This window comes from Hydra vulgaris, chromosome 01 (assembly GCF_038396675.1).
Source record: "Hydra vulgaris chromosome 01, alternate assembly HydraT2T_AEP".
NCBI lineage: Eukaryota > Metazoa > Cnidaria > Hydrozoa > Anthoathecata > Hydridae > Hydra > Hydra vulgaris.
In genome coordinates this window covers 59010001-59028196 of record NC_088920.1, presented here as the reverse complement: position 1 = coordinate 59028196, position 18196 = coordinate 59010001, and the positions used below count along the sequence as shown (strand labels likewise).

Sequence of the window (18196 nt, the reverse complement as noted above, 5' to 3'; positions counted from 1 at the left end):
ATGGGGAATATGATATTCTAGGCGGATAAGATATTCAATTACAGATCTCAAATAATATTTTTTCATATTACGTATAACTTTATTAATTTGAAAAAAAATTTTGATTAACGAAATATAAAAATAATATAATATTAAAAACATAAAAAAGTTTGAACTCAAACTAAAAAATAACTAATGACTAAATAAATAATTTTCATTTTTAAATTCACATGCATACTTTCACAATAAATACAATTAAATATATATTTACAACTTCAAAAATATTTTCTTTTAAACAATCATAAGCATCAAACTAATGATTGTTCACGCAAAGTTCCGCCTAAATCAATTTTATTGACATCGTACATATAGTCTATTCTTATAGGAATCGGAATTTTAACTCTTGTGTCATTTAAATCGCGAGGTGTGCCACTAAACAGCAAAGTTTCAAATAATTTTTCGTGAAAATTCTTCTCTTTGTCATCATAGGTATCTTGTTTTGTATTTAAAACGGTGCTATGAGATTCCGAAGAATCTTGCACACCGTATTTCTTACCGAAATCATATGCCCGCTTTAATTCGCTAACACTAGAACTGCACGAAGAAGAAATAGATTCATAGGAGCAATCTGTGTATTCAAGATATTCTTTTATGGCAAGTGCAACTTTAGGTGATGTCAAAATTTCGGCACGGTTATTAAGTTTACATAACACTTTTTTCTCTTCAATACTTTCAAGCGTTTTCAAAGTATCTGAGCTTTTTGGCTTACTTGAGTTTGATTTAAACATAGAATTCAAGGATATTTGAGAACTTCCGCTTAAAGTAGTGTAGTTTTTAACGGTAGACTCTTTAAGCAAAGTAGAATCTTTACACGATTTGCCATCGGCATCTCCTCGATTTTGAAAATAAAATGGCGAATTTAGCGTTATCAAAGAAACGTCAGGAGAAAAGTTTGTTCTACTTGAAGAATATTTGTTGGAAGGAGGCTCAAACGGAGGACTTTGCATTAACTTTTCCATTGCGGAAAATTCATCCTCAGGATTATCTTCTTTTTCAGTTAACCTGTGATTATTATCATTATACCGTTTAAAAGATCCGTCTGCTGAATATTTTTTATCTTCATCGATATAATTTACACTATAATGTACAGCTGGCTCAAAAACAAAACTGTTGCACGACGATACTTTGGATAATTTAGACATCTTGTTTGACTTTTTTATTGGCTCTTTTACAATTAAGTCAGTACCAGAAGCCAAAAAATTTGGCAGGTATTCATCAGGCATTCCAAATGTATCAATGAAATCATACTCCGTGGTTTGAACTTTTCTAATATTGAAAACAGAATACACCTTTTAAATATAATTATATATACGAAAGTTTTTTTTTTATAAATATCAGTTATTAGAGGTCCTGTTTCTATGCATAAAGTTGACAAAGTTTTGTATACAGGGGTGCAAGAGTCCTTTTAGATATAATAGTGTTGTCCTGAGTTAACACATTGTGTTGTCGGCTATCATGTTTTATAAATGGAATTATTGGAAGTTTTAGTTTTATAAGTAAGGTTTTTAGGGGTCCTGGTATTATCAGTTAGTTTATCAAGGGTTCTGGTTTTACAAATAGTGTTGCTAGAGTTTTACCTGCAATAGAGCGTAATGATTACGACCTTTACTGTGCCATAAAACTAGAACTTCCGACAACCCAGTAGATATATTAAAAATTACAAGATATAATAAAAAAATACCGAATATTCCATGGCCAAGGTAAAGCTGGCTCCCCGTAAGGATCACTATTAAAGTTGCGATCACGTTTAAAACTGCAAAGTAAACGATATGCAGCAGGTTCTAAAAAATTCAACTAATAGTAGATTGTATGTATAAAAAAGTAAATGAAAACACAAAAAAAATCGTTACAAAAAAAGTATAAAGTATTAAAAAGAATATTTTGACAAAAATATTGTAAATCTGAAACTGTTTTCAACTTTAAGTAAAAAATCAAAACTAAAACTTTCCTTAAACAACATTTATAACCAAATTCAAATATTTGTAAGCCAAATAAAAATGTTGCGTTTAATTGTATAACTACAGAAGATCTTTTAAGTGTGTCCAATAAAAACTGACAAAACAACACAAAAATAAATAGGTGTTCTTGCAACTTTTAAATGCGGATTTTGCATTTAATAATTTTGAAAAGACGCAATTATTAACATTTCAGTAATTAACTTAATAACTAAAATAATAGAAAATATTTGTTTTAGCAGTTACAGCTAGATGTTATAGTTAGATAGCAGTTAGTTATGATATAGTTAGTTATGATAAAGTAAGCATTTATGATATAGTAAGCAGTTATGATATAGTTAGTTATGATATAGTAAGCAGTTATGATATAGTGAGTTAGCAGTTATAGTTAGATACTTCATTTTCTTAAGTTAAAGTTTTAATTTATTTTACTCGATTATAATTATTCTACTAACTAGCTAAATTATATTTAATTTAAATTTTATTACTATTATAGTAAATAGAAATGTATACTATTTTAAATAAGAATTGTTTTTACTGTTATACAAATTTTAATTTTTAAAATAAATGACAAAATATATACTTTTTTTATGTCATTATCAAATAACTCAATCAGCCATGAAACTTAAAATAAAAGCTTTATCTTACTTAAACATATGTATTAATTATTTACTAAAACTGTAATAAATGATTTATAGAAGTATTATTTTATTCCTCCAGTTAGATTCCAGACCTGTTAAAAAATAACATAATTCAAATTCCCTTATCTATACCAGTATAAACTTTGAATGTTTTTCTGAGGTAACAAAAAACTTGAGTCGCCTAGAAAAAAAATAATTTTCTTAGTCATGCTACACATTAAGCTGAAATTACATTAAGCTGAAATGAAACAAGATTTTGATTGTGGTTTGTTTCTACACAAGTATTTGTTATAAGTTTTTATTTGCTGTGTTATATGTTTGTTATAAGCTGTTACATAAACTAAAAAAAGTTTTTGTGATGGTCAGCAACAGTTTGTTACAAAAAACAGATTTTTCCAAAAAAAAAGAAAGGTTTTTCAAGAAAAAAAAGAATTGAATTTGTTTGTATAAAATTATTTTTTTTCTAGGCGACTCAAGTTTTTTGTTACCTCAGAAAAACATTCAAAGTTTATACTGGTATAGATAAGGGAATTTGAATTATGTTATTTTTTAACAGGTCTGGAATCTAACTGGAGGGATAAAATGATACTTCTATAAATCATTTATTACAGATTAGATTTAGTAAAAATTAACTAGATTAAAAATCATTTACACCTTTAAAAAACTAAAAGCAGTGATATAAAAAATAGAAAATTCTTTAAGTTGTTTTACATCATTAGTATGATAGCCAGCTAATGCTAAAAATTTCTAAAAACAAACATAAACTTTTGTTATTATGTAATGAGTCTATTCACTTGGCAGTAAAAGCATTAAAAAGCAAAACAAAACATTTTTAAAAGACATCAAATACTTATTTGATGTACTTTAAAGGGAATTAAGACACAAAATAACAAATAAAAGTACAAAAAAATGCAGAATAACACTAAAAACATATTTATGCTTATATTATGAGCGTTACATTTAAAAAAACAAAAAAACAATTTACTTCTTAATCTTTTTTGATCTTTATCCCATGATGCAATTAATAATAGAATAATTAAGATGCATGTAACAATAAGTAGAGCTATAAGGGTGGGTTGCACATATTTCTTGATCGAAACTTTTTTCAACTGCATAGATTCAGCAACAAACACAACCCGCTCAAAACTTTTTATAACACCTGAAAAGAAATACATCAAGTATATATTACCAACCATTATGTATTATGTATTATTTGCTTTTATGGAATGCCCTGAGGTAGGTCATAAACCCTCCAAAGGGTGAAAATGCAAACTCAAACTGCTGACTCCAGCTATACAAATCCACTCCACAGAATATCTAACTCTGATCCAAGAATGATTCCAAATAAAAGAAGAATGTTGTGATAGAACTCTGTAGATAGGCTCTATTTAACTTTTGCTCTACAGAGCTGAATAAGTTCTCTAAAGCTTTTTTGTTTTTTACATTAACTTTATGTTGTTTACACTAACTTTATGTTGTTTACACTGACTTTATGTTGTTTACACTAACTTTAGAGTTGCTTCAGGGTTAGCTATAATACTTTATTCAAATTTTAGAAATTTCAATTTTTTTAATTTTTTTTTATTTTAGAAATTTCAATTTTCCATTTTCTAAAAAGCTGTTGTATATTTGTAATTTTGATTACAGATTTCAAATCTGAAAAAAAAATTAGATGTTGAAGCTTTTTTAGGGTAGACACTTTTTATTATACAACTTTTTTTATATTAAAAAAAAACATTTTCTAAATTATTAGAGGTCAGGTATAAGTTAAAACAACTTTTAATGAACTTCATAAAAAAACAAGTAAAGCACTATATAACAGACATCTATAAAACAGATATTGTATAAAGCTGTTTTTACTGTTAAGTAAGCAGTATACCAGTAAAGCATTTTATATATAAGTATATATAAATAGAGCTATGTTAATAAAATCAATATTTTTTTTAAATTTTATTTAAAAAAAATATTGATATTATTATATTGTTTTTGATTTTTCAAACTTAAATTTAAAAAATCGAAAACGATAAAAAAGTTGAAACTTTAAGTTAAATGTTTTTAATTGTTAGCTTATTATTATTTTTAAAAAACTGGAATCAGAGTCAGATTTTATAAATATTAATTCTATAAATAGTTTTTATGTTTTGTACATCCCAGATGCCTTTGTACTGAGATACTTTAGCTGATAAATTGTTTGCATATAATGTAAAACAGTTGAATAAAAAGAAATAATATATGTATATATTTTTAAACAAATTCACTCCCATCTCCGACAAGGTACTGATTACCTCCCAATAGTTGGGAATTAACAGAATTAATAAAAGAGAGTTGAAGAGTAAGAAAGCAGAAGACTTAAAAAACTGTCATTTGTATAAGTCAGGAAAGCATCAAGACGAGAGCACTATAGAAGACAGGAGCACAAGAAGAACCTTCCTACTATAAGAGTTAACAAGTCAGCAAAAGTTAAAATCAAGATGTTTATGGATTGTCTGATTAAATTTTTGTAATCAAGAAGAGATATTAGAAGTTTGTTAATTAAAGATTCTAAGACTTAGCTAAAAGTAGTAAGACTGATTGTTTGATTGTTTATTTGATTGATTGTTTGACTGATTGATTGATTGATTGGAATGTTGTTTAGGAGTCAAAGCAACTTTCAGAACTTTAAAAAATTGGAATCACCAACGCTATTTTTTAAAAGAAAAAGACAAAAGACATTATCTCAAGGACCATCACAAAGAAAATTACAAAAAATGAATCAAAGTTAGCCTTAAGGTAAAAGTATAGAATGCCAGCCATAAGGTAGAAGGTGATCTGATGTAGAAGGTGTTTGAGAGTTAATTAGTGAGATCTTAACATGAGCTAAACCATCTAAAGGAGAACAATGCAAAACTGAGCACAAGCTAGGGCCAGAGATAAAACACAGCATCAAGAAGTCATGGTAACATTAAGAAGTCATGGTAAGTAATTAGAGGTGTCAGTAAAACAAGTTACTGAGTAAGAGATTGAGAAAGACAAATATTTTGCACTTTAGAGTAACAAGGTTAATGGATCTAGAGCCGAATCATTCAGTATTTTTGAGCATTAAAGTCACCAATAACGACAAAACTGGCTGATGGATATAGAGAGAGCTTGGTCAATTTGATCAAGAACAACATCAAAAAGGGTGAAGTCAAAGAAGGAGAAACATAAAAAACAGTTGATTTAGTTAAGAATTGATAAACGTATAAAAATTGTCATAAGCTTCAAATCTGATTTTACGACATGTCATGACATGAATTGACATGTCATGCCAGGCCAAGCAGGTGACTATTGGAGTTTTTTTATATAAGATAATAGCTATCAACACTTAAACTCAACGATTAAACAGCCAAATTTAAATTTTATTTTTTGAATTTATTTTTAATTTATCCTGACAAAAGTAGGTCTGGTGAATTTTGAAAAAGATTCAACAAATGAAAAGTTACTTTGAAGACCATAAATATTTGTAAATGATAAATGAAACAAATAGGTAATAATGATTGCTTTTAATAATTAGAAAACTTAAGGCAATCATACATGTAACTTTTTTTTATAGTGTTAAAAGTTATGCTTTCCTTATGTAATATATTGAAGAAGTTTTGTCATTCATTTATTAGCTACTATGCCAGCTCACTTTTTGCCTAGTGTTATAAATTTTTAATAAAAATATAATTTATAACAATTATTTACAAATTAACCTACTTACCATTTTCAGATATAACAAATTTCATTGTTTCACTGTATTGACCGATACCAATTTCATTTTCAGATGCTACTTCAAAATATATAGTTGATGAAGTAATATTATGAACAACAAACCAAGTTTGAATGCTATTCAATTTAACTTTAGTCCATGAACTTGCTTTACTAGATTCAACATATCTCACATGTTGACCAGTAATTGCACTATTACCATCAAAACTCAACCCCCATGTAAAATTTAATGCATTGTAAAGAACCAAATATGCATTTATATCATGAGGTGGTTTAGGAAGAGCTAAAAATAACAATACATTATTTAATGTTAAAATAAAATTAAAAATTACTTAAATTTAACTTTATAACATCATCACAATATTTGATTACAATAGTAAAACCAATATTGCAATAAAGTTGCAATACAAATTGCAATACAAACGCACTCAATGAAAACCAAGAAAAGTATTGCAGCCAACACCAAATCTTTTTTCTCTGCTACTGGGTCAGAGTTTCTAATACTAAGCTAATTTTCCAAAATTAGCTTAGTATTAGAAACTCTGACCCAGTAGCAGAGTATTATCATTTTAAAATTGTGCAATTGTTTATAAAATTTCATTGATTATAAGTTTAATAACTTGATTGCTATATATATAACTTGATTATAAATTATTTGATTTATACAAAAGATATAAAAACAACAAAAGATAAGTTAATAATAATAAAGAATAATAAATAATAAATAATTAAAGCTAAGTAATAATAATTATCATTATTAATAACTTCTCTTTTGTCGACTGTCAGAGTTTTTTGCTGAGTTAAAACATTGAATTTAAACATTAAAGGTTTTTTTAGACCCAAGTGCTGAATTTCAAAATATTTATTAGGGTTTCTTTAAAAAAAAAGCGTTTTCTTAATTTATCAATTTTCATTTTTTTTAAATAATAATAATAAAAGCATATTTAAATAAACTTTTTTTTTTTGTTAATTTTACAGCAGACTTTTTTTAAAAAAAATCATTAAAGACCTTTTGAAACTGACAAAAAAAGTGTTTTAAAAAAAATTTTGATTAATAAATAATAAATTACTTTGATCAAAAGTATAACAATTTAAAACCTATAATAATATCAATAATAAAATTAATAATAATAACAATAATAACAATAATAATAATGATAATAAAAAAAATAAAATAACCAAGGACAATATTAAAACCAATAACAACCAAAGACAATACTAAAATAGTAAATAACAATTACAATAAAAATATATTAATAAGTACTTTGTACTATAAGTGTCACAATGTTCCAATCAATTCCGTATTTATTTTCAGCAGTGCAATTATAAGAGCCTTCATCCTCCTCCTGAACATTATGAAGAGTGTAAGGTACATCAGCTACCATAAAACGCTTTTGTTTTCTTGATGAATATGATTGACTGGATTTGTACCAAGTTATAATTGGTTTTGGATGTCCGACAGCTGCACATGGAAGAGTTACATCAGAACCCATTTTTGCTGTTGATGTCAATCGAGAAGGAGTAATTATTTTGGAAGGAACTATATTTAAAATTAAACATACAAGATTTTCATTTTTTATTAAAAAACTCTGTAAATTATGCTAAACTCTATGTATATAAAAAATAATTATTTTAAATAATGCAATAATGTTGTTCAATAAAATTAAATCAATTTAAGCAATTCATAATAATATATTAAATAAATATTATTTATGCAACAAAATAAATATTTAATATACATCATAAACATAAACAAATAAAACTTAAATATAGGAAAAAATAAATATTAAGTATAAATCACAAATAAAATTTTATTTATTTGATAAAGAAAATAAAAGTTTTTTGAACTTTTTTTTTTAAACTGCTATGAGATATTAATAAAAAATATTCGTCTAAATTATAACATTTATACAAATAATATAACAAAAAACGATCAAGTCATTAAGAAAAGGTAAATACTAAAATTCAATTATTAACTTATAAAAAAATATGAAAAAAACTAGGATTTAACATTTAAAATCCTAAAATCCTTTTTCTAAAAAAATATATAAGATCAAAAAAATTTCTTATTTAAATAACAATAATATAAAAGACCCCCAGTAATAATTTCAAAAATTTAACTGTTTTTGAGACATTTAACAAAAACTATTGATAAAATAGCAAAAATTATATATTAGATCCTGAAATTCTTAATTTGCTTTTGACTAAAACATTAAACAATTTTATAAAACTTATTAGCAGTTTCAAACTTAAACTTGCAAATACTTTGTCAAACTTATTTCTTTATAAAACCTGAAGAAATAAGTTAACACAAGATAACACATAAGAAGCCTTTTTTTTTACAACTTTTAGTTAATTATTGGACTGAGACAAATAAATAGCTTATAGATTAAATTGTCATTAGCTGTTAATGATTGATTCAAGTTCTATAATAATTTAAAACATGAGAAAAATTACTACAACTATTAAACCATCATTAGCACCAAATTGTTTGGACCTATCTTTTACAAATAATCATGGTCTTTGAAATAATCATGGTCTTCAAAGTGCTTTTTCATCTTGAAATTTTTTTTTTATCTCAAAGATATTTTAGATATTGTTTTTTCAAAATCTAATTTTTTTTTTCTTTCTATTTTATTTGTTTTTACTTTTAGTTTGATGGCTGTTATTTTTTGATTCACAGCAGTGCTGGATTATGGGGGCTAAGGGATTTCTAGAGATTTACAATTTTTTTAATCCTTTCCATAAGAACAACACTGTGCAGAATTAATGTTTTTTAAAATTAACTCTGCATGGATCTTTTCTTTTCATTCATTTCTCAAATCTTATGGCAATCATTTGGAAATCAATGGAAAACATTTTTAAAGTTGATGAATCATTTTGTTTTAATCGCAGTATTTATTTCGCATACATTATGACTTTTCTGATTATCATGTGAAAACCAATTGCTATTATGAACTTATAAAAAAATTGCAATTTAATTAATTAATGCACTTATTTAATTATTGCACTCTATAAGCATTCCTATTTTTATCCTGCTTGCCATATTTTTACTCCTAATTTCATTCTCTGTAAATCTTTTATTCTAAATTATGGAATATTGTTGTTGTTTTTAGATTTTTTTTAATGATGATGATCTCTCTGACAAGATCCAAAAATGCATAGTAAATGTAGTTAGACCTAATCATTGTAAATGAAGAAGTCCTAATCAAGCTTACAAGCTTGAGCCTCTGTCTCATCATCATAAGGTTGCATCTCTTTCTTTTTCTTAGAACTTGGTCACTGCTCAATCAAACATTTGTCCATTGTTTCATCAACAAAAACTCAATCTTGCATTTGTCATTCAACAAAGTTCCATACTTTTTCAAAGTCATTTCTTTTTTGCAACTATTTTTTTTGCTGCAAATAATTTTATTCTTTTTTTTTTATGAACACCCATTTTGGTGAAATTTTGGAAGTGGAACATCATGCTTTCCTAACTCATACAATTTAAGGGTTTTTTGTTTTTTTGCCAACCATTTTCTTTAAATTTAAATTCCATTTAATTGCTCTTTATTGCTTTTTGTTTACCTACTTTCTTAAGGTAAATAATGGCTGCTTGCTGTAATTAACAAATAAACAATAAATCTTTTACGTTAAATAAATAATAATTTGTTTAGTAACAAAATGATTTTAAAATTTTTAAAAACTTGTAGTGTACAACATAAAAACTTCTTTATCAAAAAAATAATAAAACATAAACTAATATAATCAATAAAAAATAAAAAAATTAAAAATTAAATTATTTTAAAAATGATTAAAAATGCTTGAGAATGTATAAAATATTGTAAGAAGTTAAAAATATAATTGACATTAAAACAATTTAAATAAGCATAAAACCTTGATCTTTTGGTGTGGTTGTTATTCGCTTAGTGGTTTGTCCTTCGCCTTTCGATGTCTTTGCAGACATCCAAATAATGTACTTTTGCCCAAACTTTAAATCTTGCAGTTTATAAGATTGCTGTGTACTTTTCAGTTCTATTCGATGAGTTAAATATTGACCAACTTCTTGATAATAAAGGACATAGTCTGTAATAATACCATTACGGTTTATTGGCTCGCTCCATGTAACTCCAATCTCAGTTGGAGAAGCAGGTGTTGCAGAAAAAAGCGATGGTGCTTCTGGAACTTATTTAAAAAAGATTAAAAATTTCTATGAAAAAAATAGAAAAAAATATTCAAATAAAAATGTACATACTATCTTCATTTGTTTTTTGAAAAATAGATTGACTTGGAACACCATCTCCGGCATTCGTGTATGCAAGTACATTAATTTGATAGTCAGTGAATTTCCGTAAACCATTTAACACTATCTGCTGAGAATTTAGAACAGACTTTTCTCGTTTCTCTGAACGCTCAACATCAATATAAACCACCTTAAGATTGTAATATATATATATATATGCAGATATAAATAAAATTATAGATACAAATTTATATGTATATATTAGTATTATAATAGTTCAACCCTCAGAATTAGGAAAAATGAGATCTGCAATAAATTGCTTACCTGAAACTGTTAAAGGTCTGCATTAAGTTGGCAAAAAAAATTGACACAAAGGGGTTACCATAAAACATAGAAACAAGACCTCAAACACTTTTTTTTTTTTTTTTTTTTTTTTTTTATATAAACCAAAAATCTCTATAATTTAGTTTAATACCAATATATATATATATATATATATATATCAATATACATACATATATACATACATACATACATACATACATACATACATACATACATACATACATTCATACATACATACATACATACATACATACATACATACATACATACATACATACATACATCCATACATACATACATACATACATACATACATACATACATACATACATACATACATACATACATACATACATACATTTATACATATATACATACATTCATACATTCATACATACATACATACATACATACATACATACATACATACATACATACATACATACATACATACATACATACATACATACATACATACATACATACATACATACATTTATACATTTATACATATATACATACATACATACATTTATAAATCATTATCATCACTATCAGCACTAAATTTTCAAAATATCATTAACTTTTTGCATACATAGTTCTGCAAAATCAATACCTTATAACCACATAAAATTCCATTAACAGCATCTTCAGGAACCGTTTTCCAACTAACCAATAAAGTTTGAGAACCAACTGCTTGTGCTTTTACAGATGGAGGAGCAAGAGATGGAACTGTATAATGTAACATAACAAACTTTAGATTGAAAAAAAATTAATAAAAATTATATAAGCACAATTCTAAACAATGTTATCAACCTCCTTCTAAAGTAGAAGCAAAAACATCAGCAGAGGAAGGTCCTACTCCACCACTAGTTATAGCTTGAACACTAACTTGGTATAATGTAAACTGAAGTAATCCTTGAAGAAGAGCAGAGTTAACTGCACCAACATCTATAAATTGTTTTGGTACCGATCGGTGAACAGAAGGTACATAACCAATACGATAACCAGAAATGACACCATTTTGGTATTCCTTTTCTGGCTCCTATAAAAATAAAAGTGTTAGTATTATATGTAACATACTACTGGTGTTTAAAAAATTATTTAACAATTAAAATGATTAATATTGTTGTCTTTTTGGCTGACTCTTGTAGAGTTCAATGCAATTTATCCTATGCAATTTCTTTTATAATATACATGTTAAACTTTATTTGCCAAACTACAATGCTTTCCAAACTAAATAGGTGTGATTTAATTTAGTAAATCTTGCTGAAAATGTATAAAATAATGTCAATGAGTATTGATCAGTTAAACTTAACAAAAATTATTCTCTCAAAAATAATTAATGGTAATCAAGGTTGATTTGTAAGAACTAGCAATAAAATATAAATATAACAAATAGAAATTTAAATACACATTTGAGAAAACATGAATAATGACTATTTGAAATATATCAGTAAAAAAATATTTAAGTTTAGTTCTATATTAAAAATCTAATGTGCTTCTACCAGACATAATTTTTTGTAACGCACTTGTAGAGAGCTTATAATAGAACAATGATTAAAACTTTTAAAAGAAAAAAAATAATATAAGTTGCATAATATATAGGAACAAATTTCTATTTTATGCTTTTTACTTGTAAAAATGTTTTGCGAATAAACATAAATTGTCAACTTTCCTACACATCACTCAAGTTCACTCTATAATTATATAAACAAATGTATAATATTAAACAAACAAATATATAATATTTATTATTAATTATAATATAATAAAATATTTAACCGCCTAATAAAAATGTCACCACATTCCAGTATCGCAAATTTATTTAATTATTTTAAACAAAGTTATTTTTAAAAATGCAAATACATGCAAGGTCAAACTTGATGTAAATAAATAAAAAAATTAACTTTATAAAAATTTTTAGCTTGTATTCAATTATTGAAATGTGCTAAAAAATGCCCAAAATAGTATCCAAGTTATTTGTATTTGAGTACAACATAAATCTCAATATTTTGAACAACTTTATTTTAATGGGAATATAAAGGTCTACACATACCATTTTTAGTCTCTTGGAATATTTTTATAAAGGTCTACATATGTTATACTTATAAAGGTCTACATATATTATACTTATAAAGGTCTACATATATTATACTTTTATAAAGGTCTACATATATTATACTTATAAAGGTCTACATATATTATACTTATAAAGGTCTACATATATTATACTTTTATAAAGGTCTACATATATTATACTTATAAACGTCTACATATATTATACTTATAAAGGTCTACATATATTATACTTGTAAAGGTCTACATATATTATACTTATAAAGGTCTACATATATTATACTTATAAAGGTCTACATATATTATACTTATAAAGGTCTACATATATTATACTTATAAAGGTCTACATATATTATACTTTTATAAAGGTCTACATATATTATACTTATAAAGGTCTACATATATTATACTTATAAAGGTCTACATATATTATACTTTTATAAAGGTCTACATATATTATACTTATAAAGGTCTACATATATTATACTTATAAAGGTCTACATATATTATACTTTTATAAAGGTCTACATATATTATACTTATAAAGGTCTACATATATTATACTTATAAAGGTCTACATATATTATACTTATAAAGGTCTACATATATTATACTTAGCCTATTATAAAATTGTTTTTCATGGCTCATGTTTAAATAAAATAAAAAATTTAACACAATACGTTGTGTATGAAATTCAACACAATAACCAATGTGTGATAAAAATGTAAACATTTAACACACATTAGTTAAAGGTTTACATTTAATGTTTAAACATTTTTTTTTTGGAATGTACTTTTTTTTTTTTTTTTTAATAGCATTTTTTGTTTAGATTAATTTTTTCTAAATAATAAACAAGTAATAAGCAAGTATTTATTTTAATTTTTCTAACATTTTAGCAAGATTCTGATTTACGAAAGAGAAAATTTTTTAATTACAACTTTAAAAAATTTAAAAAGTGTTGGAAGTTAATTTATGTTAATGTTATTTTATATTATGTATGCTAATCATCAATGTTAATATAACCCTTCAATATTAGTTAAATTTGATTGGAAAGTGATTTAATGAAGTGTTGTTAAGAAAGCTGCTGCAGAATCTCTTAACTACTGTAGGACTTACTTATTAAGACATTGTCAGAAAAGAAAAAAGAGAGCTAGCAGCGCTTGTGCTACCCCCCAAGCAGCGCTTGTGCTACCCCCCAAGCAGCGCTTGTGCTACCCCCCAAGCAGCGCTTGTGCTACCCCCCAAGCAGCGCTTGTGCTACTCCCCAACTATTCTACTATAAAGTTAAAAAAACTGAGGTTGTTAATATTAAATTTTTTTGGGAAATCTCTATATTTCCTAAAAATGTGAATTTTTCTAATCAAATTGATTTTTATAAAAAAAAAAAATTTTTAATTTGAAGCATCAGTAGTATGCAGAGTGATAAAATCAAAAGATTAAATTAAGGCTTCTTCTGTTTTCTTGAGATGACACTTGAGCACAAGATACACCTAATTTTAAAATTTTTTTAAAAATTTGCTATTAAATTTACCTCAAAACTAACTTTTAGTTTATTGATGTTTTAAAATCCTATATGTAGTGTAGTCTTTGAATACCTTAAGTCAACACCCAATATGTATATTAAAAAAATTAAAAAAATATTTTTAAATACTTCACTATACAGTTGTTATTACTGATCTAGAATTAAAAATATAAAACACATACAAGCCAGGTCACAAGTAACTTGTCTTCTGTTTTATTAATAATGGTAACATTATTTGGTGGTGCTGAAGGAGCTATATAAAATAAACATAAATTTAAAAGGATCTATTATATACAATGTTTTACAATAATTGTTTATAACAATATATTGTATAACAGGCAAACCTTCTTCCTTTGTTGTAAATGATACTTCATCACTTTTTTCGCTAATTCCATGTCTATTTGAAGAGCTTACACGAAAACTATATTTCAAACCTGGACTTAAACCTTCGACTAAATATTGGGTCTCTTTTGTAATAAAAAACTTTCCTAAATTCCAGTTTGCAGCCCATAACTTCATCTCCAGACGAAATGAGATAATTGGTGAGTTGCCATTAAAACCTGGTTTCCATGACAAATGAATGGAACGAGAAGTTGAGGAAATTTGCATGAGATTTTCAGGGCTATGAGGTTCTTCTAAAAATATTATATTATATCATAAAAATATTATCAACAGGTTGCTTTGTTTATAATTTAAAACATGTGTGCAAAAAACAACAGGCAAAACATTGTAAAGTTTTCTTATGTATCCTGCATATTTAGAAGCACACTTTAAACTCTTTTTCAAATTATGCCTGATAGGCATTGACCCGTTGGTTGTTTTAATTAGGAAACTCCAGGAAGTAGAATAAATTTTATGTTTCTTTGAAAACCCGAAAAATCAAAGATTGTGGCTTATATCAATACTGTCATCAAATTTTGATGACAACTTTTTGCATTATCTATTTTTTAATGTTTGAAAGAAGTTAAATCTTCATTTTGTTCTTCATGTAGAAACATACCTTCTAAAATTTTAGAGTAGATTTTTTTTTTTTTTTAATTTTTTCTTTTTATAAATGATTTTATCTTTAAATCTATTTTGTAATGGCATCATATTAACAACTTACTAAGTTATAATCAATCAAAAATCATTTGTTAACAGAATTTACAAAGTCGAAGCTGGGTTTTTATAACAAAGATATGATATTATATATTTAAAAAAATGCAAAAATATGTATCAAAAAACTAGACCGAGCCCAAGTTAAAGAAGGAAAAAATTAGGAAGAGAAAGGATAAAAAAATTTAAAATATATATTGAACAGATGTTCAGAACAAAACAAAGACACTATAGTAAAGCGTGTAGTAAAAAATAATAATGATAATTTAGACATCCCGCATGTAATAGAAATTTAATAAAAACAAAACAGGACACAATAGAAATGTAACAAAAGCAAAACAGGACACACAAGTAACCATAAATCTACAGTAAACACAAAGGTAAAAACATACTTAAAACAAATATACATATGTATAGATATATCAATATTTAAAATGAATAAATATAAAATGATAGGAGGTATAAGCTAAAGAAAAAACATTATTGCTTTTGTGTAATCATATTTTAAATAAATATAAAATGATAGGAGGTATAAGCTAAAGAAAAAACATTATTGCTTTTGTGTAATCATATTTTAAATAAATATAAAATGATAGGAGGTATAAGCTAAAGAAAAAACATTATTGCTTTTGTGTAATCATATTTTAAATAAATATAAAATGATAGGAGGTATAAGCTAAAGAAAAAACATTATTGCTTTTGTGTAATCATATTTTAAATAAATATAAAATGATAGGAGGTATAAGCTAAAGAAAAAACATTATTGCTTTTGTGTAATCATATTTTAAATAAATATAAAATGATAGGAGGTATAAGCTAAAGAAAAAACATTATTGCTTTTGTGTAATCATATTTTAAATAAATATAAAATGATAGGAGGTATAAGCTAAAGAAAAAACATTATTGCTTTTGTGTAATCATATTTTAAATAAATATAAAATGATAGGAGGTATAAGCTAAAGAAAAAACATTATTGCTTTTGTGTAATCATATTTTAAATAAATATAAAATGATAGGAGGTATAAGCTAAAGAAAAAACATTATTGCTTTTGTGTAATCATATTTTAAATAAATATAAAATGATAGGAGGTATAAGCTAAAGAAAAAACATTATTGCTTTTGTGTAATCATATTTTAAATAAATATAAAATGATAGGAGGTATAAGCTAAAGAAAAAACATTATTGCTTTTGTGTAATCATATTTTAAATAAATATAAAATGATAGGAGGTATAAGCTAAAGAAAAAACATTATTGCTTTTGTGTAATCATATTTTAAATAAATATAAAATGATAGGAGGTATAAGCTAAAGAAAAAACATTATTGCTTTTGTGTAATCATATTTTAAATAAATATAAAATGATAGGAGGTATAAGATAAAGAAAAAACATTATTGCTTTCGTGTAATCATAATTTAAGTAGTGGTGGAAATAAACTTCTCCTCAGAACCACGTTTATTATTACTGGCATTTCGAAGAAGCTCAGCACCAATACCTAGTTTATCCTGTAAGATAAACATCATCTCCATCATCATAAGATAAACATCATACTCCATACTACCATAAAAGAGGACACTACAAAACAGCTAAAACCCTAACTTCACCCAAATTGGTAAAGCACAATTATTTTTGAAGAAATAATATGGATAGTGAGAGTAGTGAATTCAATACCAAATAATATAACAAATTTAAAATAAAAAAAATATATATATATAAAATAACATAAATATGTAAAATAAAATATAAATAAAATTTTTTTAACAAAAATGACAAAAACAATAAAATAAAATATATATGATAACATAATAAAATAATAAAAATTATTCTGATAGAAAACCACAAAATACTCAGCTACACTACAAATTTGATAAATGCTATTAGATAAAACTTTATGAAAAATACAACATTGCTAAAATTGGTTCTTTTTGGATAAATAAACTCAAGCAGATAAGCTGTAGAAATATATATGAAATTATAAAAACAACAAAACCATACAAAGTTTAACGCCGCTATAGATACCTAGATCGAATGTTGCTAACCAATCAAAAAAATAAGTTTTAAATAAATATAGCAATAACAATGAAAACAGTAAACAAAACCACTACAACATCAAATGTCAAATATTACGTAGGGCAGGGAAAACAATCATACATGTATTAAAAATGACAACCTAAAAACTAAAATTTTTACATATATATTCACACATATGCATACATACATATACATACATGCACACACATACCAATGGTTGTCGAAGTAAGTATTGCATGTTCCAGTATTACTAGAAACCAGTGTAAAAACTCTATCCCTGAACCATATCCAGCAAACAATTATGTATGTAACCATATCTATATATTTTAGTCATATTACTGATTTGATATCAAACCTGAAACAGCTTTAAAATTTACTTTTCATGGATGTCAAAGATACTTGTTAGTAGAATTTATTGTATGACTAAGGTAAAAACAGCAATATATATTATACATGTATTATAAAGACTTGTATTTATGATTGCAGAAATATTTTTATACAAAGACCATTTAACTTGCGTGTCCGAACTCAGACTT

General features: G+C 25.3%; 1 protein-coding gene across 7 annotated transcripts in view; it reads right to left on the bottom strand.

Moving 5' to 3' along the window:
- Positions 1 to 179: 179 nt before the first annotated feature.
- The window catches only part of LOC101237183 (cell adhesion molecule DSCAML1), a 69708-nt gene continuing 51691 nt past the window's right edge, over positions 180 to 18196 (bottom strand). For all 7 annotated transcript variants that reach the window (XM_065788810.1, XM_065788807.1, XM_065788809.1 and 4 more), the window contains 11 exons: positions 14880 to 15170; positions 14718 to 14788; positions 11751 to 11979; positions 11551 to 11666; positions 10602 to 10779; positions 10244 to 10531; positions 7629 to 7904; positions 6357 to 6647; positions 3621 to 3794; positions 1721 to 1820; positions 180 to 1305 (listed from right to left, as the gene is read on the bottom strand). In XM_065788810.1, the coding sequence (XP_065644882.1) occupies positions 288 to 1305; positions 1721 to 1820; positions 3621 to 3794; positions 6357 to 6647; positions 7629 to 7904; positions 10244 to 10531; positions 10602 to 10779; positions 11551 to 11666; positions 11751 to 11979; positions 14718 to 14788; positions 14880 to 15170 (3032 nt within the window). In that variant the 3' untranslated portion in view covers positions 180 to 287. The remainder of the gene's footprint in view (positions 1306 to 1720; positions 1821 to 3620; positions 3795 to 6356; positions 6648 to 7628; positions 7905 to 10243; positions 10532 to 10601; positions 10780 to 11550; positions 11667 to 11750; positions 11980 to 14717; positions 14789 to 14879; positions 15171 to 18196) is intronic.